At 31.5% G+C, this 13,020-nt stretch overlaps 1 protein-coding gene across 1 annotated transcript in view; it reads left to right on the forward strand.

Annotated features, from left to right (window-relative positions):
- LOC107456972 (prostaglandin E2 receptor EP3 subtype-like) overlaps window positions 1-12,743 on the forward strand; it is a 105,322-nt gene extending 92,579 nt beyond the window's left edge. Inside the window, exons 3-6 of the mRNA XM_087162576.1 lie at window positions 1,005-1,194; window positions 5,209-5,429; window positions 6,878-7,184; window positions 12,438-12,743. Of these exons, the coding sequence (XP_087018702.1) occupies window positions 1,005-1,194; window positions 5,209-5,429; window positions 6,878-7,184; window positions 12,438-12,460 (741 nt within the window). The 3' untranslated portion in view covers window positions 12,461-12,743. The remainder of the gene's footprint in view (window positions 1-1,004; window positions 1,195-5,208; window positions 5,430-6,877; window positions 7,185-12,437) is intronic.
- The last annotated feature ends 277 nt before the right edge of the window (window positions 12,744-13,020 follow it).

Consider the following 13,020-nt stretch of genomic DNA (forward strand, 5'->3'; position numbering starts at 1 on the left):
TGGCACCATAATCACCGAATTTATTGTACCTTAATTTTTTTTTTTTTTTTGATCTGAAGTTTTCAAAGATTTCGTATTTTAGGATCATTGCCGTACGCATCGTTGTCAAGATAAGCTAGCGCTGCTGCTACAGTCAAAGAAACCTTGATTGCGTTCGACCGTGTTTCGTCTGTGTCCATACACGCAGTACCATTCAATAATAGAAGACACTTTAAGTTTCAGCATATTTTTTTTTAAAAATTCCCAAAAAATTAGTCGATTATTTCATAACTTTAAAAGTGTTTAAGGCATACAATTTCTAGCACTTATCCATAAAGTTCAAATTTTCCTCACAATTTAGGGGTAGACAATGAATGAACAAAAAAAAAAGTGTTTTTGAACACCCTATGTAAAAAAATATAACAATATACTTGTAGCTCGTTTTGATTACTTTGGTTATTATATGCAATAATTGCATAAATTTCTTATCCTTAATATTTATGGAAATATAAAAAATTTTCATAAAGAAAAAAACTTTTTTTTGTCTTACGTTTGCTTTATAAAACTTTTATAACGTTTCCTTGCTATAAATTTGAAAATATTTAATGAAATGAAACAAAACTTTTGGTGCAAATTTGAATTAATAACAAATTATCACATTAAAATAAAAATTAATATAAATTGCGCAAGATATTAATTATCATTTAAAGTAGTTATTTCATCTCCTTAATTTTCATTTTTCATTTAATTTCTTTTTCAAAATCTTACAGCTCAACCAGGTCTTTAAAGCATTCTTTAGACAGACTCTATATTGCGGCTACTGACACTTGCAATTAATTTAATTTGTTAATTATTTTTATAATTTACATGTTTAAATGTTTCAGTCCTTTACTGAGCACATTTAGATACCAGAAAAAGCATAATCAGGTGTGATTTTCCTAGAAGTCAATATATAAATTGTAAATTTGTGTGGTTTATAGGTGATAGAATGTACTAAAATTTTTAATTGCTTTTTGATTTTTCAGCATATCACCCATAAAGTAGTAAAACGAGCCATATTCGTGCAGTGGTTCCTTGTTATGTTCATTGTTCTTCTTCCATTGGCTGGATTCGGAGTGTACTACCATTTGGACGTGCAGACCGGAGCTTATATTTGTTCTCGTTACCGGCAGGCAACAGAGCCACTGGATATAGGGTATGCCTATCTCATGTTTGGTAAGTTCCTGTTTGGTTCTGAACTATCTGAAGACTTGTGTCCTAAACTTAATTTCATTCAATATTTTAAATTTATTAGTAGGACTGGGCGATATTAGAAATTATATATCGTGATATATCGTCAGTTTTGCATCGCGATATAGCGATGTATCGCGATATAGTATTTTTGAATTTCATTTACTTTAAGGCACAGAAAGTCAGATTTCTATCAAGACTTCATACGCATATTGATTTAAATCAATTTATAAATTTGAAAATATATATGTTTTGCTAAAGAAAGATATTAAATAAATTGACTAAGATGTACAAATCTTACTTAAAATATTTATTGAAAAAATGTGTGTAGATACAGAATGAAATATTTGCACTTCTTTATCGTTTATAAGGTATAAGCAGTCTTAATTTAAGTTCACCCCTAAAACACCCTTAATGAAAAAAAAAATTGTTATTAAACAAAAGCTGATTTCAAAATTTCAAAATATATTTTAATTAAAATAAAAGTTAGATTGACTAAAAGTCGAAATTTAAAATTAAAAATGTTCGAATTTTAAACTAAAAAGTAAACATAAGATTTGTAATAATTTCTTAAAATTTTCGTTCTCTGAAAGATTTCTCAGTTTAAAAGTAAAAAGGGAATTTTATAAAGATATCTAGCTGAAATTATTGAAAGAAAATTTAAAAAATTAAAAAAAAAGTTTGTTAAGAAATTCATTATACACTTAAAACAAAGTGTTAAAAATATTTTTTTTTTTTTAAAAAAAGAAACTTTTTTTAACAAATCAATATTTGCTTGTACTATTATGCGTAAATAATTACAGAATTATTAAGTTCGATCGTAATGTTCAAATTCTTAATGAAGAAGTAAACACAAGTTTTGTTATATTTTCTAAAGATGATTACGCAAATAACAAAAGATTTCTTAGTTTAAAAATAAAAAAATAAATAAAAGTGAAATTTATCAATATATTTACCTAACAGCATAGGAACAAAATTTAAAAAATAAGTTCGTTAAAAAATTATTTGTATGCTTAAAACAAAGAGCTAAATAAATTTTAGAAAAAAAATGCTTCTTAAACACTATTTTTATTATTATTTCATATAAATAATTAAATTAAATTAAATAATGACCGAATTATAAACGAAAAACAAAGTAAGGCAAAGTTTCTTAATTAAATTCTTAAAAATAAAAACAAAAGAATTGTGATATTCGGTAATATATTTAGCTAATTAACTAATAATATAAAACGAAAATTAAAAAAAAATAATGATTTTACTCTCTAATAAAACGAAGTAGTAATTGATAAAAAAAAAAAAAAAGAAATGAATAAAATTCGCAAACTTTTCAAATTCTTTTGAACAAATAAAGTTTATTGACTTATGTCCAAAAAATAAGTTTTGTTTTAACTTTATTTCTAAAAATAAAAACAACGCAAGATTTATAAATTTAAAATCAGTAATAGAAGCCCATTAAATAATTAGAAGTTTTATCCGAAAAGTTTTTAATAAATTTAAAAAAAGTAAAAAAATAACCTAACAAATTTATTTACTTTGTAATTTAATTCCTTATGGGTGCCTTAAATTAGATTTCCGATAATTTTCACATTTAAAAATATAAAAAAAGTTTTGTCAGAAAATAAATAAAAAACTTACCTAATTAATGAAGAAACTTTTCTTTATAAATTCTTTTCAATAATAGATTGCGTTCAGAACAAGGTTACGACGGCGATCACGAAGTTAATCCCATTGAAAATAATCTACAAGAAACGATTTCAAATCGCGAAGGTGCGAAAACGAACATGTGATATAACGATATAAGGTCTCAAAAGTGATTCTGATTCTACCGCTCATCAGTCAAGGCCGTCTCAACATAACGAAACAATATCGTCTTCCACAGCGCGAGTTGGCATCGGAACGTAAGAGAAAGTCCTTGCGTGTATCGCTATATCGTTATATCGTCTTCTTCACTCGACGGCTTAAATCACATTTCTGATGTATCGCTTGGAATGAAAGTTGCTGTATCGGTTTGCCGATATAGGCGTTAAATCGATATGTCGCGATATATCGATTTATAGCCCAGTCCTATTTATTAGTTATAATCAGAAGCTGATCGAAAAATATCCGACCTTAACAGTCCGTTCTCCTCTTTTTCCTTTCTCTCTGCCTTTTATCAATAGAAAAACTTCTTTTGTTTTAACCTGATTAAAAAAAAAACTTCATTCGCTGCAAAAATATACAAATAGTAACAGTCGACATGCTTCAAGCGCTTCAAAAATGTGTGCCCATCTTCTAGACTTGTCAGATGCGAATGAGGAGTAACAAAATTTAGGCTTAAGGATCATAATAAATATGTTCGTTCTCAAGAAATCGAGATATCATCAATTTCTGCACATCTTGAAATATTGGGTATAAGTTAAATTTCGACTATGCCAAAATTATTTTCACCCCAGCCACATCAGATCATCTTGATACTTTGGAATCTTGTTTTATTCATGTGAATGCTGATTCTCTTGTTAACGACAATAGTTCTTCACCTACTCTCCATAGAGCATGAAAATGCATTTTACCCTGATTATCCTCTCGGCCACCGTGGTTTTTCTTGTTCTATTTTTCATTTTTTTTAACTCTCTCGGCACATGGTTTTTCCTGTTTTGTTTCTCACCTTTTCTTTTACATTCTTCGTTGCCAACTTTGCATTTTTATTTCAAATCCCTTTTGTTTCGCGCCTACTTTTTGAAGCTCTTGAAACAAGTCGACTGTTATTTACTGTTTGCATATTTTTGAAACTAATGAAGTTTTTTGTAATCAGGTATTATCTTACCGCTTCTAGTTCTAGGGTTTATTTATTTAACTGCTTGTGCTGTTTAATAAGTTCCAGTTGTTTAATATTTTTGGTCCCTATGCGCAAACCGTTCATTTCAAGAGCGTGCAGAAATTCGGCAGTTCTGAAAACTGCGATTACTGTTTGTAATCGGACCAAATTGCATGTACTTCTTTTCCTTATTGCTTTGGATCTATGACACAGTGTTAAACACTTTTTAAAAACAAAAATATCATTAAAAGAAGAAAATTGGATGGAAAGGATTGAAAAAATATCGTTAAAAGGATGAAATTGGATGGAGAGGATTTAAAAAATATCGTTAAAAGGATGAAATTGGATGGAAAGGATTCAAAAAATATCGTTAAAAGGATAAAATTGGATGGAGAAAGGATTTAAAAAATATCGTTAAAAGGATGAAATTGGATGGAAAGGATTTAAAAAATATCGTTAAAAGCATATAAATAATTAAAATGCCAAGGTGATGGAAAGCCAGGCTTGACTGCTATAATGCATTTAATAACGCCATGATTGTAACGTTACTTGCAGGATCAAGAGTGGTAAAAAGAGGATGGTGGTTTTGCGTCTCTGATATTATTTTTATATGTCTGTTTTTTGCACCTGTTGCATTGTCAATAAATAAATTTTAAGATGCCAGTTGATTGTCTTTGTGGAAAGAATTATACGCCTTTACAGTATTAATGACATGATTAATATTCTCTAACTTGGGTTTCTTCCTCTGCTGCGATGATGCAAATTGCTAAATATTGTTGTAACAGGGAGCAAAGTAGCACCAAAAATATTTCTATCCAATTTCAGAAGGACTCAATACATTTGTAGATGCGTGCACTTTCAATATACAGCATAATATTAAGTAAAATTCAATCAAACTAAACAATGCTAAACAAAAGATTTCAATTACTTGTTGTATTTAAAAAATGAACTTATATACATTATAATAAACATTGAAATAACAATACAAATAAAATATATAAAAACAACGTACAAGAACAGTATCAATTAAAGATAATAAAATTTTCAGAACACTTACCAGTATGGAAAGCTTTATATTTGTCCCACACTTTAAAGTTTAGATCTTATATTATTACTCATTACCACTATCTGTTTCGCAGGCTGTTTTTCCATTTGTTTGTTACAACCAATTTCTAGCGTATTTTTCTTTGTTGTCTTTGTTGCAGGTTTTGGCACTACCATGTGCATTGTGATTGTAACGTGTAACCTTGCTGTAGTCGGTGCCCTGTGTCGAATAAGTCCAGAAAGTAGCCATGTCCGACGCACGACTGTGTCCAAAGATCATAGAGAACTATCTTTTAATCACACAACACAAGAAGAGCTCTCTTTTGCAAAGCTTATGGTTATTCTTTGCATATTTTTTGTAGTATGCTGGTTGCCGCAAATGGTAAGTGCCCATTATATTTATACCCATATTTAATTTTGAAAATTTGTAAATTAATATTGGTAGTACAGTATAGATACAGATAGCGTTAAATATTATACAGGGAGCAGCGTTGGCTCAGGGATTGAGCACTCATCTCCCAATGAGGGGACTCAATTTGAAATCCCCGCGTTAGCTGGTCGATATGAATTGACTTCCCGACTTGCATTTACCAAGGTGCTGACATAAAATATCCTCAGTGGTAGACGATTCATGGGCTTGAATCTCATTGCCATCGGGTTAACCGTGGGAGGTATTCGTGATTTCCCTCCCCATTTAGAGCAAATGTGGGTTAGTACCATCAAAAAAGTCTTCCACAAGGGCTAATTGATCCAGGAGTTTCTTTATCTTCTGGATTAATTTCAAAATAAGGCTATGAAGTTAAACATCGATAATCGTGAAGTCAGAATTGGGTCGCCTGTTTACCGCTGGTAATAAAATAAAATAAAATGATATACCGGTAATTATTTTTATCCAAATGAACTGGTTGATGTGAATATTCTACAATTTTAATAAGAAATTTTTTGACTCGAAGATAATGACGTAATGAATCTTCTCTTCATATCCTTCAACTTGAGCAAACTTCTGTCACTCTTCTTTATGCACTTAACCTGATTTCGCATCATTTTTTTCTTGTGTTTACATGGATGTTACATGTAGTTTGTCGAAGCTAAGAACTCCTCTCGCCACAAAGTCTGAGGCACTCTGGTGCTATGGAAGAATGACGCATTTTAGGGAGGGTAGTTTCACTCTAAGACTAACACAATAGACCGAATAGATTCCCTCTCTCTCGCCGACCCGACCCGAAACCACTCCAAAACAGTGACTCCACACCCCTACTTGAAATAGTCATACCTCGTTACCATAGTCACCGCCACAGGTCCAGACGAATGTCTGGAGGAGGTCTTATTTTAGACGAACTACAGGTAGAGATGAACAAAACGTGGAAAGAGAGCTTAATTGGCAAATCATTCATCATCATTTTTAAATATACTGTTTCATTATTATCATTGGCAAGACATAAATATTAGAAAGACATTACATTTTAATGAACAAATATTTTTTGTCAATAGAAGATATTAAAAGACTTCGTATCTTAAAGTGCACTTACATTGCGGCTTTGAGGAGAACTCCTCCAGACTAAAAGTCTGGGGCTGTCTGCTGCTATGGCAACAAGCGAGAGCACATTTCTGATGGAGGTGAAATGGAGGAAAGAAGGTGTCGATTGGTTTACTTACGACGACCTACGCTAAGATTAAGACAAAACTATTCAACCCCACCCCTATTCGAAGTGACCTTTCCCAGTAACCATAGTACCCGCCACGACGCGAGACCGGTATCTAGAGGAGTTCTCCTGAAAGCTGTACTATACAAGAGTTCCAGTCAGAACTAATTATGTATTTTTTCCCCAGGCAACTGTCATCATCTCACAATTGCATCCCGACATGACGAATCATCCATTCTTCAGGATAGCTGACGTTTGCACGGCCCTTAATTTCATCTTAGATCCCATAGTGTACGTGCTGTCCAGGAGGCCGCACCGACGCGGCCTGAGGAGGCTTTTGAAGCCCATCTGCCACCAGTGTTGGCCACAACAGGAAATTTCCAGCTGCACAACTTCAAACAGCCAAGGTACAAAAGGCAAGGAATTGTGCCTCATACCACCGTTGCCAGAATCGAACTTAACCAAGTTTGAATCACCCGCAAGTACATTGAAGAGTAAGTGATTTATCATTTGATTTTGTGTTCTGTTGTATGAGATTTTTTTAGCAGTTGTTTCGTATCGCTGATTTCAAATCTGCAATCGGTTTCCATTTCCAAGCTACAGTTTTTTTTTAAAATATTCGGAATTTTAGTCTGTTTTTTGTCAAAATTTACAAGCTTGAAAACGTTACTTTTGACAGGGACTAAAAGGTTACTTTTGACTAAATATTGCGACAAATTTCTAGGAGGGTTAGGGTTCATTATCAGGATTAAAATTGCTTAGGAACCCATACCCGGAAAAGTTGTTATTTGCTGGTAGGGGCGCTTCCCTGCTATTAACAATTTCTTTATGTGCTTCTGAACAGATCAAAATTGGCTGCGTACAGTGACATTTCAAAACATAGGCTTCAATGCAGTTTTCAAAACTAATCCTGATGATGAGCCCTACCTTTCCTAGAAGTTTGTCGTAACCTTCACGTGACACGCTGTTATTTATAACATTTTTAAACGCATAAATTTCGACAAAAATAGACTAAAAACTTCATTTAAAAAACAGTAGCTTTATGAGAAAAACAGATTTCAGATTTTAAGTCTCCACACCCGAATTAGTCAAAATCAAGTATGTTTGAGGAACTAAGCGTACCCTTAAACTTAAGGGGGGTCAGGACCCTTTAACGCCTTAAACGATACAATGAAATACCATATTTTCGACACACTGTAACTATCTTTGAATTTATCCTAAAGCTATTAAATTTTTTTTATCATTTACTAGCACTATTATCAATATAATTAAATAGCTAAATTCAAAAAAATCATTCATAAAAAAAATTACAGACTTTTTTTAATATAGTGAAATTTTTTTATTTTCGAAAAAGTGAGTTTCATTGTGCGCAAAGCGTACGAGTCAAATATCATCAAAATAATGTCAAACTAATTTTAAATTAAAGTTATAATTACCCTAAACCTGTGTTACCTAATATTATTTTGATATACATATATTTTAATTTTCTAAAAATTAAAAAAGTTTAAGTTTTTCAAATTTCTATATTTTTGGCACATTACACAATTATTTAAAAAGGTTTTAAGAGAGTAATGGTTTTTATAGTAGGTACCAGTTGTAGCAAACCATATCATAAAACTTTTCCTAAAGTTTCGTACAATTCTATCAATTAGTTCTTTGTACGCAGTGCGCACAAGTTCAACATATCACATTTTGAGAAAAATGACTTTAAAGTTAAAAATTTGTTTTTTTCAAATACCACTCAATATATTTTTCTAAAAATGCCTAAATAAATAAAATAAATCATTTTACAATACCTACATACAACTTAAGCAGTAATACATTAACTAAATTTGACTTATAAACAAAATAAAGTAACATTTCACAACGACTTGTCACATAACGAGCATCGAGTCAAATAGTAATCAACTTTTCAAACTTTAGAAATGATTGATACAAAAACCAAACCAACCTAAATGATAGATTTTTGAGATTTATAAAAATCTAAAAGATGATGTTTTAAAATAAATTTTCAAAAACAAACAAAAGATTTTCATGTTAGTAACTTTTAAAAAATTTTTGATAAAAATGACCACAAAGTTAAAATTTTGATTATTATAACAATATCCATTTTTATGTTTTTCTAGAAATCCTAAGAAACCTCAAAGACATAGATATAAAGGAATAAATTTCTTACATTTTATTATTTTATAATAAAATCAATATAAAAAAAAAACATTTAAAAATTAAAAGCCACCAGAAATATACATATCCCCCCTTCACTTTTTTTCATTCTCTCATTTTCACAAATCTTTTTTTGTCGTTTCACTCTGCGAGCTACAATAGACTGTTCACTAGCTCGCTTTTCAGCTTTTGTTATGCGGAGTTTATCTTGAGCATGAAAGTTTTGCTTTGCTTTTTTGTTGATTTGTAGCTCCAACAGTTTCATAATAGACATCAAAGACTTTTTTCCATCGTTAAAAACACAAACACCCATATATGCAGCTATTTCGGCAACATTTTTGCCAGCACTAGCAAATTTAGGGCAAAACTTCCATATGAGTGAGTTTAACGACTCATTTGGGTTTTGGGTCTTACCCCCCAAACATCTTTTCAAAAGAGACGGATGAGACAGATCCTTAAATATTGGCTTTATTGCCTCCATAACAACTTTAGCAACCAGCATTGGGTGCTTATACTCATGCACTTTGTTGTTATGCACAGCTTTATTATAGCTGCACCAACTATTTTCGCCTTTCGGACAAAACCAGTGCATCAGCTCTTTATCCGTGCTGCAAGTATCAGCCCATATGGCCCAAATCGCTGTTCGCATGTTGATTGAGTTATTGCTGTTTTGGCGAATTGCATTGCCATAATAACTTGTAATTCTATTTATTGTTACATCTGTCAGTCTTCCCCGACCACCTATCGTCTTACCATCTGAAAGCCTTTTTTTGCCATATGAAGTTTTGAGTTTTCGCAAACGAGTGCCCATTCTCTTCTGTATGTGTCCCACACACTCCACTTTGGTTATCGAAACATCTTTTCCATATGGCTTTGTCTCACAAATAGCCTGGAAAGTTTTACAATCACCATCGCCAATGTATGTTTCATACTTGACGTCATATTTTTCTTCAGATCTTTGGAAAATCCTCTTCATGCCGTCAACCTCCATTTTTCCAGAAGAGCCGGCATGATTTTTCTGGCACACTGTTTTATGAGAAGATAGCCACTTATGATATCTCAAGCCAAACTTTGGACCCTTGTACGAAGCACAACCTTTGCAGAATGTCGACATTACTTCTATGTCAACAGCTTTTCCTGTCTCGCCGCCTACCAGGGTACATACGCCTATTAAAGACGTATGACCTCTGGTTTTCCAGGTGCCGTCTCCACTGACGGTTAGACTGTTTGAATTTTCTGATAGAGACTTTTCCTCGTTAACTGCCTGTTCCATGGATGACAAAGCAACTTCTTTTGATACTTCCAATATTTTTGAATTAATTTTATCATAAGATTTCTGAGTTATGGGCTTGGGCAAACACATCACAGAACAAAATGTCTGCAGACTTGAAAGTCCACCACCAATGCACCGCATTGCAAAAACAGATCTTCTGTTTACTTCTGGAATGTTCTTATTCACTCCTATCAGTTTGCAGCTTTTAAAAACATCCCTTTTCTGACATGCTTGACATGTTATTTCAAAAGAAGACAACAATCCACACTGGGATTTCTCCGTCATTTTCAAGGAAGCATGACAAATTCCACAAGCAGCCACATTATTGAAAAAACTTATCAAGGAAGCAACATCAATAAGGCGATAACCATCAAAAGTCTCTTTAGTTTCAGTTTCGATATCCTTGAAACTGGAACATGACATCGAAAGCTTTTTCTTAGAAGCACTTTTAAAATCCTCTTTTTCAATAAAAACATTGCAACTGCCCACTTTTACACTTTGCCGAAATTGATTTCCACGAAATCTTCTCTTTTTTGGTCTCTGACCAGATCTACGAGGATTATTCATGATTATTTATAATAAATAAATCAAACCGAAACTAGATTTTTGACTAAAATGAAAGCTAATAGACGAATGTACAAATATTAATCTAAGATTAAAAAACGCATGCAATTCGAATATAAACAAATAAAATCTGCAAAGGGTTGGAGCAGAGTTGAGTTGTAGACACTTTAAATCTCTGATTATTATTAGAAACTATAAGATAAGCCCAAAATGAAGCAATTCGCGACCACGCCCACTAAAACAATTGTTGGTGAGTGACTTGTCTTCTAACCCTTATAACTTTTGAACCAATTGAAAGATTTCGAAATGTAAGATATGAAAATGCGCAGAATAATGCAAGGAATAAAAAAAATGATTCTTGAAAAATCGATTTTTTGAGAGTTTTAAGGGTCCTGACCCCCCCCCCCCCTAAGTAAAATAACGCGATACTTCCAAAATAATGATATTAACCAATCTTGTATCGCTCTACACAGTTGGATTACAGGTTTGGTTTTTTTCTACGAAAATCATTCAACAGTGGTCTTCATCTTCTGAACTCGATTTTCGGGAGTTATTATATATTTTGAAAATTTTTATAGTAAAGTTAATGATCTTTCTAGCATCCCAGCGTTTCCAAAATTTAATGTGTTGCCCCCTGGGGTTTCCGCTAAATAACCTCATCCTTGTTTCTTATCTCCCCATTGTTATTTCTTTGTTCAAACTTGTTCCTTTGTCCCTATTGGTGAAACCACTTTACACCTGTTTGACTCTTCATTTCTCTACATTATTTGTCATTTAGACACTGGGGAAGGCTCTTGTTAATAGAAGTGAAACTATAAAATGTCAATTTATGTATTTTCGTTAGTGCTTTACTCCAGTTTTCTTGCTTTAGTCTATGTTGCACAAAGTCTATGCTGCTATGTTGCATCCTTCCTTTGTTAAAAATCAAGCTGTAATCAAAATTCCAATTGTATAAATACAACAAAAAATTTGTTCCTCAGGGTAATTTAAGATAGTATATCCAAGTATAGTATTTACTCGGTGCTGCCCGGGTAAAAATAACAGATTATTTATTAAATAATCAGTAAGAAAAATAAGTAAATCCTTTCTGCAACAGGCCGTTTTGCTCATGGAGGTTAAATCTTTAAAAATTTTTGTTTTACGGCATGATTGAGGCAATGTGCTCATCATTGCGCAGAAACCACCCTTACTTCCCAGATCAGTAACAGCTGATACCCATCGACTTTAAGCTAGATGTGCTTATTTGTTCGAAATCACGCTCGCTTTGTCAAACATTTTGGACTATATATATATATATATATATATATATATATATATATATATATATATATATATATATATATATATATATATATATATATATATATATATATATATATATATGAGCTATCAGATTTAAAAATTCATTTTATTCAGAAAAATATTCATTGTTTAATAGTGTACTATAAAATATTTTTAAAAAAGTCATAGATGCACTAATTTTTGTGATTCTTTTTCCCAAAAAAATCAAGTCACTCTATCTTAACCTACTAGACTTAACGTATAAGCTTTTTGATTTCGTGGTATCCACGGATTGTAAAAACATAATTTTAGGGCAATTGTATTTTCTTTTTTAGTGCAATTATACGTTATACTCCAAAATTATTCTTTCCTGTTCCTCTTTAAATATATCATTTATGTAGTAATTTATTTATTTTGGGCGTTTTTTTTTTTTTTTTTTTTTTTTTTTTTTTTTTTTTTTTTGCAGGTTTGGAAGCAGCCCGCCGATGAAGTGAAGGACCTGTGAAAATATGTATATTTCTTTGCTGTGTACGATTGTATACGATCTTTCTAGTCAAATGATGATGATATACTTCACCCAAGAAGTAATTATGATTAAAAAAAAGTGAAGAACTCAATCCTCAGTATCAAGAATAAAATTCTTGGCTGCTGATTTTTGACCGAAATATTTTAACTGTTTAAAAGCATGCCAATTGTACAAAATCTGTCTGTATTATTAAATGTTTCGTAACTCTATATATTTGATGTTTTAAATAAAATATGTTATAAGTGTTGTGAACTACTTTTATTGTTAGAAATTTTTACTTTACTAGTTTTCGATTTCTAAAAAAAAATAATAATAAAGGAATACAAAGTATTTATAATAGCTAGGAAATAATTTGGGGATTCATAATATAAATTGTATTTCATTGGTAGGCATAATGTACGATAATTAGAAATCAGAATGGCAGTCATATTGATTTCTATTTGTGTTAATGAACGGTTCTTATTTAGAAAAAGTTCTTATTTATAGTATCCCCAGAAAGGGTGATAATTTTGACAATTTATAA

This window comes from Parasteatoda tepidariorum, chromosome 5, assembly GCF_982258835.1.
Source record: "Parasteatoda tepidariorum strain Cologne lab strain chromosome 5, Ptep-v5.0, whole genome shotgun sequence".
Classification (NCBI taxonomy): domain Eukaryota; kingdom Metazoa; phylum Arthropoda; class Arachnida; order Araneae; family Theridiidae; genus Parasteatoda; species Parasteatoda tepidariorum.